This window comes from Strix uralensis, chromosome 3 (assembly GCF_047716275.1).
Source record: "Strix uralensis isolate ZFMK-TIS-50842 chromosome 3, bStrUra1, whole genome shotgun sequence".
Taxonomy (NCBI): domain Eukaryota; kingdom Metazoa; phylum Chordata; class Aves; order Strigiformes; family Strigidae; genus Strix; species Strix uralensis.
This window is the reverse complement of record NC_133974.1, coordinates 5,764,411-5,779,957: the sequence shown is the minus strand read 5'-3', so window position 1 is coordinate 5,779,957 and position 15,547 is coordinate 5,764,411. Positions and strand designations below refer to the sequence as shown.

The following is a 15,547-nucleotide window of genomic DNA, read 5'->3' as shown; positions in this document are numbered from 1 at the left end:
GTTGTGATACCCTTGATTTACTTTTGATCACACATGCTGACTCTGAAAGACAGTGTACTGAAGTAGGATGAATATTTTCTTAGCTCTTTGCAGCATTTCTTATGTTTCCCAACAAAAGCCTGTATCATAAGACCTTTTGGAATTATTCCTGTGTGGTAGGCTTCTGGAGTTGAGATTTATGGTCTCTTCCCTTCCTTTCAAATCTAGTTGTTTAAATCGATGTCTTATGCTCAAAACAGTGTTTAAATGCAAAGAGGAAGCACTCCTTGGGGGGCGGGGGAGGTATAATGCCTTTTATGTATGTTAAATGCTCTTCCTTTGTTATTCCTAAAACCAGTTTTGTCTAGTTCTGGGACTTTATTTCCTGAGCTGATTGTTGGTGATGTCTTTGTAGCTGAGGGGTCTCCTATGCCAAGCCTCTTCTCTTCTCATCCTCATTGCTCTCCCGTGTCCCATCGCTATCACCCCATAGCTGTACGCTGCACCGTGTCCCGTATCTCCCATTTCTGAAGGCCTCTGCCATCATACTCTGTATTTCTCTGTAGTGCATCATTATATTAATCAAAAATATCTCATTTGACGTAGAATAACTGCTTGTTACTGCCGTCTGTATAAAACTGTGGTTGTAACATACAAAGATAACAAAAAATTATTCACAGACACCTGGTCAATCAGAGGAAGTGCTAAATTACACACCTAAGGTAAACATTCAGAAAGAGCCTCAACCCTGAGCCCTTGTAAACGCAGTACAATGGAGATACTGCATTACAGGGCTAGATAGTTACAGAAGCAAGACATAATAATTTTATTTTTTATTTTTTTTCCTGATATCGGGTGATTTATCGGCTGGCTGGCTTGTGGGTGTTGTTACTATGGGGTTGTCATGCACACATGAACAGGACAGCAAAAAACAGGAACATAAATCCAGACTTTCAGGAGGTGGTTTTAGCTGAACTATTGTGATCGTAGATACCCTGGGCCAGAGTTACAGAACGATCAGATTGTGGTTTCTCATGAGATTAGAGGACTCTTCTAGGAGAAGGTTCATGGTTGCTTGGTGTGTGTGGAGCTGTGAACTTCTGTGGTTTGACCTGGGAGCATGTGAAACTTCAGTTTCACAGACCTTGGCTTCAAGTAGATAGCTTACAAGCCACAGATTTCTTCAGATATAACAGGAATATCAATCTGTGTCCCATATCAACCCCTCCTCGCATTCAAGTAAAACACCTTTCTGCATGTGCTCTCCATGACACTTCAACATTCCTTCTCTTATTGACTTTTCTGCCTTGTGCTATAGGTTATCAAGTCCAAATCAGAAGGACAACACGAATTAGCATCATCAAACTGGACTGATGGCGAGAACCAAAAAATCAGGCGAAGGGTGAACAGGGCTGCCACCTCAAAATGATGCTTGGGGCTGCTTAGCTGACTTGGTTTTTTCTTTGGCAGAATGTGTTGCAGTTTATCTCAGGCTCTTAATTCCCTTGTGGTATGAAGCTTGGCACTGAGAGTGAGATTTGACTGCTTTAATTTCTCTACCACTGAGAAGAAAAAGGATAATCATAAGTATGTGCAAAGCAGATCATTCACTGGTATGAATGCAAAGAGATTAAATGTCTTAATGAAAAAATTCTTGCTAGAATTTACACTCTTGAACAAGCCTTCTGACACTAGTAGTTAATAAACTATGCTCACAGAGGCTCTCCTCTTCTGAAGGTGTGCCTGGCTCTGGCTTTTATTTCCATGCTCTTCAAAAGTAAGAAAGAATAAAGCTTTTAGGAACAGTGTAGCAGTTTAGAACAATCATCTGGATCAATAAAATTGTAGTTTTAAGATTCTGGACAAGGACTCTTATCATTCCACATGCAGAAGTAGCCACAAAGTGGATGGCTTTTATTGTTTCCTAACTTCAACTTTATCATTGCACTTTGGAAAGGCGAGCTACAAGACTGCAAGCAGGTGAGTAATCAGGTGGTCTATTGGTGCAATATTTGTTTTCAGTCTGAAAATACTTCCAGGCACAGAGGTGTAAGAACTGTCTTTAAGTAAAAGTAGCTGTGTATTCAAACACATATCAATACTGCTTTTAGATTTAGTTGCATGTATACCGGTATGCTGTGACACAGGCCATTTTCCCCTTGAAAATGGTGAGAAAATGAAGTATGAGCTTCAAGAAAGGTAAATATGCACGTGTGATCATAGAATGGCCTTTTTTTTTTTTTTAATTTTCTGTTTGGTGAAGCAAGACAAGAAACAAGGGGAGGGCTGGAGACTGATGGTGCATTACAGAATCACAGAATCATCTAGGTTGGAAGGGACCTTGAAGATCATCTAGTCCAACCGTTAACCTAGCACTGACAGATCCCAACTACACCAGATCCCTAAGTGCTATGTCAACCCGCCTCTTGAACCCCTCCAGGGATGGGGACTCCACCACCTCCCTGGGCAGCCCATTCCAATGCCCAACAACCCCTTCTGGAAAGAAATACTTAAGAAATACTTCCTAATATCCAGTCTAAACCTTCGCTGGCGCAACTTGAGGCCATTACCTCTTGTCCTATCACTTGTTACTTGGTTAAAGAGACTCATCCCCAGCTCTCTGCACCCTCCCTTCAGGGAGTTGTAGAGAGCGATGAGGTCTCCCCTCAGCCTCCTCTTCTCCAGACTAAACAACCCCAGTTCCCTCAGCTGCTCCTCGTACAACATGTGCTCCAGACCCTGCACCAGCTTCGTTGCCCTTCTCTGGACACGCTCGAGTAATTCAATGTCCTTTTTGTAGTGAGAGGCCCAAAACTGAACCCAGTAATCGAGGTGTGGCCTCACCAGTGCTGAGTACAGGGGTAAGATCCCTTCCCTGTCCCTGCTGGCCACACTATTTCTGATACAAGCCAGGATGCCATTGGCCTTCTTGGCCACCTGGGCACACTGCTGGCTCATGTTCAGCTGGCTGTCAATCAACACCCCCAGGTCCCTCTCTGATATTTTCTTATCTAAGGCACAGGTGTCTTAGTGGGGCGGCCTGAGCTTCACTGTCTTGCTCTGTTCACATATTTCTACCCTGACCTCGGGAGCAGATTGCCTCTGTAGGTGTGTTGCTTAATGGTACGGTTTATTCAACCCTTAATCTGTCTGCTGAGGACAACAAGAAAAGGCAATTGGTGATGACTGTTGTGTTGTTTCTCCATTAAAGCCTTGTTACTTAGAAACCCGACTAAATGTTTGAAACCTAAACATAGCCTGGCAAGAAGTTTCAAGTTTTGAGATGCAAAAGCTTTTAGAAAAAAATACATGCTGTGCAATCTGTAGAATTAAACAAAATAAGAAAATAGCCAGATGGGGTCATTGTATTAAGAATAAGTGAATAGAAGCCTTTTTCTAGGGGTGATAGATCAGTCATAGAAGTGATCTTGGAAAGACTCCTTGCAGTAAAAGATCAAGGTTAATATATGGTACTGACAAGATAAGTCATCAATGCTAAAACCTTTCAACATTTGTAGTATGCAGGTGATTTTTGTTTCCTTTAAAAACATAGGAAAATCAGATTGACACCTGATTTGTTGTCTTACTTGTGATCTGTCTGTTGGATCAGTACCTTTGTAGCAGCCATATAATGTCTAATAAGCAAACAAGGGAGCCCCCTGCTACAGGATTTGTTGCTCCATCTGTGATCCTGAGAGGTGGCTGCTTATATGTTCCTTACTAGTAAGGTAGATACTTGATGGCTGCAATGATTTGTAAAGAATGTTAAGATTTATAATGAACTGTAGCAAAGGGAAATGCTTTCAAGAATAATTAGTGCACATTTAAGAGAGGATGAAGGATGTGGTACTTCTGAGAAACCTTAGGATTTGAATTCCTTCCTTGACTTTTTAAGTGAAGATACATTATTATTGCTTCTTGGGGTTTTTTTGGTTTAATTCCTTTTTGGGAGGGGGGATTGATTTTTTTTTTTTTGGCAGACCATAACTATGCTGATTTGGATGGGCTAGTTTGGATTGACAGCAAAGGTAGAAAGAAAAACAAAAATACCAAGGCAAGGCAGCTGTTTCACTAATAAGATTTGTGGCTGTCATTCCTGCAGTAACTCCTCTGCTGAAAAGCCACCCTGGGGGATGAACTGTCCCAAATCATAGGCTAAAAAGTTAAAGGTTGAATTAACATAGTACAAATTACTTGTTACTAACCAGTAAGAGAGGTCAGTCATAGCTAGGCTTAAAGAATTTGATGGTAAGAATTTATTTTTACAGTTTTTATCAGCAAAAACTAACATGATTTCTGAGAAAACCCTCTTTTTGAACCTATCTAGAAGTGACCTGTCTGATGTTGCACCAGAAACCTGGTGTTGGTTTCAAATTAAGCTCAGGATTTTCTGACTCCAACTTGGTCTGCCAAACACTATCCTGTCTTGCTGTTCTCTGCCCATTCATCTGTTGCAAAAAAAATTATTCCTAAAAAGCTTTCCATAGGAAAATGCTGAATCAGGGCACTTGTGGGAGCTATTATATTTTATGAAATTAACAATTATGCCACTCAATTCTTCCACATTATGGCTTTTCTGAGTGACTCTCTATACCTTGTGTGTGTTCCCAGTAAAGAAGATGCTGGTCCTCAACTGCTCCATGAAGCTGCAGGTGCTGGAGAAAATGTTAAGGGGAAGTTTCCCCAAGTCCCTCAAGGTAACACAGTGCTGACCTGTTGTTTTCTGTGGTATTTCCATTGGTGAATCAGGACATTTGTCGGGGAATCAAGGCTGTGGGGAGAGGGTTGTGTTTCTTCTGCACTGACTGATATTTGCTGTTTAGATGACTACATCTGAGGAATCCATTTGGCCCGACTTACTAACCCAAATCCACATGCTTAAGAAAAGAAAGAAGCAAACTGGTTGCCTCCTCTCCAAACTATTTAGGGCTGGCATAGTTAGACAATGGTTTATCTTCATGATAATATGCCTTACTGGTGAGTGTGTAGGCATCAACCTATGTGATAAATATGTGTGTGTGTATGAAAATCTAAATGTGTGCTTTCAGCTCTGTGTCACTGGTTCAGTCTCTGGTTTATAACACAGGTGCCATGTTTGTGTGTCTCAAACTGTCTTTCTTCTCTTGGCTATTCATGCTGCAGGTTTATGGAGCTGTGATGAACATCAACCGAGGGAACCCCTTCAGGAAGGAAGTGGTGGTGGACTCATGGCCAGACTTCAAAGCTGTTATCACCTGGCCTCAGAGGGAGGTAGATTGACATGGGTTTCTATCTTTGTTTCTGAGAGGTGGATCTAACATGACTGAGGCCTTCCTCCCAGCTTTCTAAGAGCTTTGTGGGTGGGGGTAGCTTTATCTGGGAAGCACATAACGGGTGGGTGGGAACTGTAAAATGCAATGGGGCATCCCCCGGGGTACCAGCACAGAGCCCACTGTAAGGAGCACTGCTCTTTCCTGAAACATTCTGCCTAGCAGTTATAGCCTGACCAAGCTTACATATAAAGTACATGCTCTAATTGATTGTAATTTTCCTGGTTGCGCTGACAGAAGAATAACTTGCACAGCTTGTGCAGAGGCATGCCTGCAATCATGCCACTAGATTGAACTTTCCCAGGACTCTTTGGTCTCTCTCTTTATGTAGTCAGAAAAAGGAGCCTTAGTGAGCTGGTGATGGGGCTACAAGCTGAAAGAAGGGTCCTTCTGCAGTCTTTTATTCCATAACAGGCAGTACTGGGAGGGGTCATTGCCTCAGCCCCTTCTGTCCACCATGATAAAGCAACCTCTGAGTTGCATGGATTTGTGTCTCCAGGCTAGGAGACAAGCTCTTGTTGGTGTAGTCTCATATGGGTTACTACAAGTACTACCTGTGCAGTTAAATCCTTGGCATGCTCTCTGGCACAACCAGTTCTCTTAGGCCAGTGATGCAGGAGTCAGCACAGGACATGGACAATACCCAGCTGGCAGCTTGGATGTTTCCAACCTGTTTTGGAGACCATGAGAATTTAATAGTATTGATGAGGCCAGACTTCTGCTCAGGGGCAGAGAACAAGCACTGATACTGTTTTGTTTACCAGAAGAGATGTGTTCTAAACACGTTGACCTTCGCAAGCAAATAACACAGCATGGTTTTCAGGACAGCCAGTAGTAGAGGTGAGCTTTGAATTGGGCCAGGTTTGGGTTACTGTGCCTTGAGTACATGAGGATTTACTACCATTGCTGCTTTCTGTTAATATGACACTATGGAGAGCAACAGGTATTTCTGCTGTCTTGCTTGAGAGTCACTACTGAAAATGTCCTAAAAGAAGCCACCGTGAAGCTCCAAACATTTGTTAAATCTCTGGGGCTGGCTTTCAGTGAGTTTTGATTCCAGTGTGAAAGATGTGTGTGTGGGTACGGGGAGAATATTTAATTCTTCCAGATTTTTTTCTCCCCAGAATGAGATGGATGACCTTGACCATTACACCAATGCTCACGCAGTTTTCTACAAGAAGCTACAAGCTTACCAGGAGCTACTGGAAAACACAAATGTCATCAACTGGGGACAAATTTTTCAGATACAAGGTACGCTCCAGCCTTACTTCATTTAGAGGAAACAAAATAGATAAACCAGTTAGTTTAAAAAGTCTTAATGGAGTGCAGACCCTGTTATCCTGCTCTATAGAAAGGTTTCTTGTACTTATGTAAAACATAAGATCTAGGATATGGCTTTTCTAGCTTTTGAATTTCATCCATATCATATTCACTATTACCATTTCAAATTCGGCTTTCAATTAGATGGAGCTATTTCCTTGGCAGAAAGGCATGTTTATTTATGTATCTTTTTGCTACTGGCCATAGGATTCTGTAGGCAACACACAGACTGAGCTGAGCAGTAGTTAATGCAGTAATTAGAGGTTTAGTGAAAGATAGCGTTTGGAAGCTAAACCTAGACCAAGACCTAAATGGGAAACAGAATACACATTTTTAATGGTGATGGTTACCAATCAGTAGAAGAACTTGCTTATGGAATAGGTGATTTCTCCATGACTGAAATCCTTGTATTATGACTGGGTAATTTACTGTGGCTCAGACTAAGGGTAGGAGTTAGATAGCGGGGAGGTCACTTGAACACGGTGTGTGTCTTCATTGTTCTGGTGACTGGATTAGATGAAAAATGTAGTGCCTTCTGACCTTCACGTACGTAAACCTATAGCCAAAGTGTGGAGACAACCTAGTTAATAATTTTGGAAATTTCAAATACCTGGGTAGTTCCATTAAAATGTACCGTTGGACTTAATTTAAGAAAAAATGCTTTCTTTTGGAAGTGCCTCAGTATTTATCTTTGTATACACAGGGCATCAGGATGGAATACATGAAATATCCAAAACACTGGCTTTATCTAAGCAGGTAGATGTGAAAACATCCTCTTTCCAGATGGTTATCCATTCAGACCCGGACACGCTGCGAGATGTCAGACTTCAGTATGTCTAAACACGTCATGTCATTTGTCGATGTCCTTACTATAGCAATATATTTCTTGAAAGTACAGTTACATCAAACATATCAGGAAGACTGCTAGGCTTTCTCTGTGACTGGGTCAAAAACCTGTCTGAGGAATTACTTGGTAAGGAAGAAACTATTCCCTTAAATTGCTTAAGGAAAAGGAACTATTCCCCTTAAATACTTACCAAGATTTTTCTTTAATCTATCACTGTTTTATACTCCAGAATAGTCCCCATCCCCTCCTCTCTGCAATCCAGAGGTCTGCTTTCCATCTCCTTTGACCTTCTTGTGTCAAAGCTTCTCATATTTGATAAGTGGACCTGGGACCTCCTGCAAAGTTTGTTTTTCGCAAGGGGGCTTTACACAACTGCTTGGAGCCTTTTCTAACATCCCTCTGCTGGCAAGATACTGGTCTGACCCCAGAGCAGAAGAGTAGGGGAACCAGAGGCTCCATTTCTCCTGGAATGAGTTTCTCAGCAGTGGATTCAAAATCCAGAGAGAATCTATCAGCCTTGGAGGATGAGAGACTGGAAATCAAATCCTTTCCACTCTCCTCTGCCACCTACTATGTCACTGGGGCTCCTTGCCTTCCTTAATGTATTCTCCACTCTTTCTGTAAGGAATAAGGTACCTTTGAAGGGTGTTGTGTGGACTCAGTTTATATAAACAAAGACCTAAAACGGAGAGGCACTGCCCTCCATAATTATTCCCGAACCTCCACCCTAATGAATTCATCTATCTTTGATTCCCCTTTCTGATATACACTTGGAAATCTATTTGGCTGGAGAAGACATCTTTAAATCTACCGCAGTTGCTTGGAGAATATGAGGCACAGCTTTCTGCCTAATACACTTTCTGTACTGTCTCTTAGGATGGACCCTAAATTAACTCTGGCTTACCTGGACATCTCCCATGCCAGCCTGCTCAGCAAAACCTGGTCACGGGGAGGCAATCCACGGTGCCAGAAGTACCTTGCTAACCTCATTTGCTGCTTCCCCAGTGTCTGTGTCTTGGATGACAACAAGTATCCCCTCTCCTGGAGCCTGACAGACCAGTTTTCCACATGGTTATACTCTTCCAGAGCATCGGAGAAAGGGTTATAGCAGGCTTGTGGCTACCACTTTAGCTAAGAAATTACATAGCTGTGGCATTCCAGCACAGGGCAACGTCCTGGAGACGAATATACCATCAATAACGTTACTGAAAAGCATGAATGCCCAGTTTCTTCCCTGCTCATTTTTCAGAGTGATTCATACACCTTCTCACTTTTTAACCAAATCTCACTTATAGCCAAACCTCACAAACCTCTACCTTCAGATCAACTTCTGTGCACAGCAGGAGCACTTTGGTGGAATTTGATAAGTTGAATGAGATCAGAAATCATACAAGAGATTCCTGTATAAGCCTAAAATAGGAGGTATTAACTGCTCATGACTCCTCTGCTCAGGAAAGGCTGTGCATGGAAAATCCAAAAGACTTAGGAATGGTTTTATGTTTAATAGCCAGACATAGGAGTGAGAATATGTGAGGGAAGCAACACTGCAGACACCAAGGTCAGTGAGGAAAGAGGGTGATGAAGAGCTTCAAGTGCCAGAGCAGAGATTCCCCTGCAGCCCGTGGTGCAGCCCATGGTGAGGCAGCTGTGCCCTGCACCCAGGGAGGTTCATGGTGGAGCAGATCTCCACCTGCAGCCTGGGGAGGACCCCACGCCAGAGCAGGAGGGTGCCCAAAGGAGGCTGTGACCCCATGGGAAGCCCGTGCTGGAGCAAACTCCTGGCAGGACCTGTGGCCTCATGGAGAGAGAAGCCCACGCTGGAGCAGGTTTGCTGGCAGGACTTGTGACACCGTGGGGGACCCATGCTGGAGCAGTCTGTTCCTGATCGACTGCACCCTGTGGGAGGGACCCACGCTGCAGAATTTCATGAAGAACTGCAGCCCATGGGAAGGACTCGCATTGGAGAAGTTTGTAGAGGACTGTCTCCCGTGGCAGGGACCCCATGCTGGAGCAGGGGAAGAATGTGAGGAGTCCTCCCCTGAGGAGGAAGGAGCAGCAGAGACAACATGTGATGAACTGACTACAAACCCCATCCTCTGCTCCCTGCACCACTGGTGGGGAGGAGGTAGAGAAAATCAGAGATAAAGTTAAGTCCGGGAAGAAGGGAGGGGTGGGAGGAAAGTATTTTTAAGATTTGGTTTTATTTCTCATTATCTTACTCTGATTTGACTGGTAATAAATTAATTTTTTCCCCAAGTCAAGTCTGTTTTGCCTGTGACAGTAATTGGTGAATGATCTCCCTCTGTCCTTATCTCAGCCCACGAGATTTTCATTATACTTTTTCTCTTCCTTTTCCAGCTGAGAAGGGGAAGTGGCAGAGCAGCTTTGGTGGGCACTTGACATCCAGCCAGGGTCAACCCACCACAAGCATCTCAAACAACACTCAAGATCTAGACAGAAGTCACAAGGGCACATATAGACACTTATAGTCAGACACATAAATTTATGTACCTGAATTTGTAGTTGAATCCTGCCAGTTGCATGTGTTTTTAACTAACAACATGTGTCTTGAGGTACTGCTGACACTACCGTGGGAGGAGCAGCTCTGAATGATTTTCTTGCTGGAGGTCACCGTCCTTTGCTAATTAAGGCAGTTGATTCCAGTGTTGGTTCCTGGTATTGTATAAATTACTTGTCTGGACCACTTCTTCCAACACCTTGCAGAAGATAGTTTAAAATGGGAGGACACTTGTTTCACAGGGTATCTGGTCCAGTACCCTGATTCTCTTTTACATTTTAAGGATTACTAGACTTTGTTATTTAGTCAGTGTTTCTTAGCTTTCCATGTTATAGCATGTTAATTTTCCAATAGAGAGAAAAGCAGAGAAAAGCCAAGTGGTAATGCAGGGGTGGTCTTCTGGTGATAATTTGCCTTGTGAGAAATTTGTCTCTGTTGTGGAGACTACTTCCACTGCACCAGTGCCTTCTGCTCATGGCAAAGTAGAACAATAAGCATCATGCCATGCAAGCTCATGTGAAGACCCTGGCTCGCAGCCTGAGAAGTGTATCAAAATCAGATCTCCACTTGAAAATAGAATACTGGGAGGATTATTATACCATCTTGGCATTTAACTTTGACCCAGAGTGGTACTGTACTTTCTGTTACACCTATGTATATCCAAAACTGTATTTAGATCCACCTGGATTCAAAATCAGATTGGATAAAGCCCTGAGCAGTCTGGTCTGACCTCCTGGTTGATTCTTTGGCCTTCTGCAGTCCATTCCAACCTGAATTATCCTGTGGTCCTGTGAGCCTGTGAATCTATTGACATTACAGTTTTGCACCACAGTTTCACCTCTTGGATTTGAAGGGGTGTGACTGGAAGTGGGATGTGACTGTGAAAGGGATGTTTGTCTACAGGTGCTGCTTTCTGGGGAATTTGCTATGTATCTTGTATATTGTGGATATCTCTGTGCAAACAGGTACCTAACACTGCTAGTAAGGTTCCTCACAGACCTGAAATGAGTCAGTCATTAAATACTTAGCCTTGTGTTTATCTACTGAACTGCAAGGGGGCATGATTGCAGCACCTCATAGGAGTCAGGTCCAGTATAAAAGGAGTCCTATTTCCTTTTGACAAGGAGATTAACTAAAGCCTGAGTGAGAACCAGTTTTGGTAGTCCTGTCTGGCAAAGGAAGGAGAGCAGAATGGAGGACAGACAAAGGTAGAACAGAGTCCACCTGTAAAGGTGTGCAGATTTGTTCCTGAATTTGTCTGGGAAACAGAGCAAAAGAGAGAAAGAGACAAGCCATGGGGGGAATGGAAAGAATATTTGAGGGGCTAACCTGTTGGAGAAACAAGGTTAAGTCAGTCTCCCTACTTGAGAAAATGAGCTTCAGGGGAAGGACCTTAGAGAAGCAAGCCTACTGAAAGTTTCTTAAGGGTCTGGGGAGGAAACATGGGCCTGTTCATTATATTTTCTACCTATTTCTTCTGGTACTGACACAAAGGTATCCTTAGTCCTATATGAAAGTTGCTGTGAAGGTTTAATGCAGACAGCATATGCCCAGGAGGTGTATTATAGAAAGCAAGGGAGGAAGAAGTGCATCCTACACAGATTCAAGTAAAAAAGTAGATTGGTTAATACCGAAGAGACTGTTGCTTCCTCCAAGGTTTGCCTGTCCTCTAAGCTACTGGCTTGACTTACGTCAACACTGTCACTCAGATCTCCTTTGATTCAGACAATGTGGACTAGAAGCATACCGGTGGCACATCGCTGGCCAAACAACTGCCAGGGAGACTCTGAACAACAGCTGTCAAGCTGCTAAAAATTCAAATAATACGAGTTCTGGCTTTATGCAGTTTCAAAGCTTCACATAGTACCCAACTGATTGGCTTGTTAGTTTTCCTTCTTGTGTCCTTTGGCATCACTAACAATGTGATCTAATGGGTTAACTAACAACAGCTGAGTGAGAAAGGTAAATAGTTTATGTACACAGACCTTTGCAAGGGCCAGAGTGATACAGGGCTGGATGCCTGCAGGTTTTTGAGAAGGTGATGCCGGACACATTCATGGGCTGACTCCAGGGTTACTTGACTTGCAGTGTGTACCTGATAGGATAGTACTAATGGAAGGCACCTCCCCTTGCTAAATCTATGCCTGGAGCACAGGAGACACATAGCCTTTTAGGGCACAAAGGATTTTGAATTATCACCTGGACTTAAAAATGACACAATTTTCTAAAAGGAGGACAAAAAGGTGGATTGAAGCATTTAATTTACTAATATTTAAAGATTCCATTATTGTTTTAGCTTTCTGAGGTTCTGTGGTGGTTTGACCTTGGCTAAATGCCAGGTACCCACCAAGTCACTCTATCACTTCCCCCCCTTTCCCCTTATTTTCTCAATAGGGCAAAGAAGGGAAAGAAAATAAGATAGGAAAACAAAACAACCCTTGTGGGTAAAACAACAGCAGTTTTAATATAAGCAAAGTGAAGCAAAGGTCCGCGCGCGGAAGCAAAAAAAAGAAAACAGATTTATTCTCTACTTCCCATGAACAGGCGATGTCGGGCCTTCTCAGGAAGCAGGGCTCCAATACGCGTAGTGGTTGCCTCGGAGGACCAAGGGTGACCCCACCCCCTTCCTCCTTTCTCCCAGCTTTATACTGAGCAGACGTCATATGGTCTGGAATATCCCTTTGGTCAGTTCGGTCAGCTGTCCTGGTTGTGTCCCCTCCCAAGATCTTGCCCACCCCGTCCCACTGTGGGGGGGAAATGTCAGAAAGAGCCTTGGTGCTGTGTAAGCACTACTCAGCAGTAGCCACAACACCAGTGTGCTATCAACACCCTGCCAGCTCCCAGCATAAAACACAGCACCATGAGGGCTGCTACAGGGGAAAACCAATTCTGGCTCAGCCAGACCCGATACAGGTTCATACTACATTAGATATAAGAATGTCACTTGTATGTGCACTTCCATTTGAAATACAATATGTGTATCTGAAGCACTCACACAAGGCTGGCAGCTTTCATTTCAGAAAACCAAGCTATGATTCTACTTCATCAAATTTTAAAAACTGAATATATTTTTTGAGCAAAGCAAGGATTCCTGGCAGGAGGGGGTTATTAGCATACAACAGAGAATGTCTGCAAGACCACAGAAAAGTGGGAACTGCAGGAAACGATAGTGCTTTGTTAGTGTGTGAGCAGGGGCACAGATGGATACACTCCTGTTTCAAACACCAATCTGGGTTTAAGGCAGCCCAGTATTTTAGGATAACGGAATATATCAAGATTATAATCCTTATCTTTTTCAAGTCCAGGTAAATTCTGCCATTGCCTTTGGTAGGGCCAGATGTCTACCTCTAGATTCTCTCTCATTCAGCCCAATTAGACCATTTTTACAGAAGCTGTGGGGATTCTATATTTATCGAGAGGTGGAATAATTTCCAGGTAACTACATCCAGTGGTTGTTTGACTTGAAGACACTAAATAACCATCTGATAAAACAGAGGTACCCCAGCACAAAGCCTGAGGTGGTCATGCGATATAGGATCCTGCCGTATGAAAGCAGCATTTCAGGCTGCCTAGGCAAATAAATGTCCTGGAGAAAGGAGCAGGATCTGTTCAGACAAGACTGACTTTTTGGTTGAAAAGCCTCAATGTATAGCCAGTACAGGGAACTCACTGAAGCACTAATATGAGTTCTGCTGCTTCTATCTTCTTGCCTTCAGAAAGGTATTGATGAGAAGAACTTGAAATTCTCATGTAAGTGGATTTATCTTCACCTACTCCTAGAAGTATTCAGTTAATGGAAGAGCATGAGGAGCCCTCTGCCATGTGAAGAGAAGATGGCTTTTCATTCATGAAAGAAAAAGTAACATACTGGGGTCTATAGACTCAGTACCAGAGAAGGCTGTGGCCACAGTGTAGACATTCTGATGTCCTTGCAACAGATTCTCATAGAGGCATACAAGATCTTGTGCCTGTCCGTAACTCCTTCTTTTCTGGTCATCCTTTGTATATTAGTCCCAAAATGATATGAATGCATCATAGGTGATCCCTTTTAATTGCCAAAAATATTTTTTGAGAGAAATCAGAAATTATATGGTAGCGTGATAAAGGCATCTACAGGAAAGAGAATAAACAATGTAGTACTTGAAGTTTTCCTCCTATAGCACTTTTAGGTGGATTTTGGTTTAATACATGTTATTCTGCACCTGGGTTGAAGTTTAGACACCACAAATTGTCACTGACTGCATGGTGGGACAGTAGGAAGAAAAATAAGGTCTACACCAGCAATATCTAGGAGGGCCCCTTCTGATCCTTGATGAGCAGGTTTCCAGTGATGTGTAAAGACTTTGGTTTGGGGGAAATTCTCTCTGCAATGTCTATTCCAAACACTTTCTATTTTTCAGAGTCAATAGAAAAGTCAGGATAGAGAAAAGTGCATAGAGAAGAGGTGACCATCATCATGTTTTGTGAGGGAAGGGTCCCCTACACACCCCGTCATGATCGCTCAGTAAACAATAATGTTCTTTGTGCCAGCACTTGGCCAGTGAGCTGTGATGTCTCTGGGTGGCACACTGAGGATGCTGGGCCTGAACCAAGAGTACCACTCAACTCCCATGCTGCTTATGGGGAGAGAGCAGACACAGAGGCTTGAAGCAGTATTGACCTCGGGCTATTTCAGCTCTGAGAACATGTCAACTTCCTTTTACTGTTGCCAGGAGGTGGGAGCCCTCTGCCAGCTGGAATTTGCAGACAGTATTTATGCAATGTTTAAGAGCAAGACAGAGAGTTCATTACAAAAGCACCAGCTATTTGCCATGGGTGCGTACTGTATTTACTGAGGTTATCCAGTTACGGACTGTTCAGGAAAAATCTTAATGACCCTCTGGACTCAGGTCAACTTGGATTAAAGTTTTTCCTGAGAAGTGATCTGCTGTAACAAGTCCACAACAGTTATTTTTTTGCATATAGTAGGCTGTGTCAGAAACATCTGTTTTAGTGAAATAAATTTCCAGGGCTGTTTGTCTTACTTGTAGCATTACTGGCCTTTCATCACTGGAAGAAGGTCACCAGAAAATAGCAGGGAAATGAGAGAGAAATAATGATTAAAGAGGAAATTACCTCTTTACAGATACAACTGTCATGTGATGGGGGGAGAGTTTCTGTTTCTTCTCAGGGTGAGAAGCACTCAGTCAGCTGGTGTGTCTGACAGTAGTGTGTCCAAACTGTCCAAGGCAACTGGGCAGATCAACAGACTAAGTAAACTTGTGATTGTAACTGGATCTTTTTGGTGAACATTAGATGTGAATGAATGTTCTGTTTCTGGTACAATTGGGTTCTGCCTTCTTCTGAAGTGTGTGGGTCTTGCCTGGAGGAGTTACAGCCTCCGTGGCAGTGTTCATCCTGGTGATCTTGCAAACATCCAGCAGCTGTTCCATAACTCATGAACAATCTGGCATTTTCCTCTTTCAGATGATGTCCACCTTCTTCTGAAGTAGTAAAGACCTAGAAACGGAGGTTTAGTCTCTTTAGGGCTGATGGTAGCTCCTGGCAAGAAGTAGTGTAAAGAATAGGGGTCTG

At 43.1% G+C, this 15,547-nt stretch overlaps 1 protein-coding gene across 1 annotated transcript; it reads left to right on the top strand.

The window, feature by feature from the left end:
• The first annotated feature begins 4,598 nt into the window (after window positions 1–4,598).
• Window positions 4,599–8,750, top strand: GLYATL3 (glycine-N-acyltransferase like 3). Its single transcript, XM_074864575.1, is given in 6 exon segments — window positions 4,599–4,676; window positions 5,122–5,229; window positions 6,413–6,539; window positions 7,312–7,438; window positions 8,332–8,520; window positions 8,522–8,750. Coding segments are annotated over 6 exon segments (858 nt in total).
• Window positions 8,751–15,547: the final 6,797 nt, after the last annotated feature.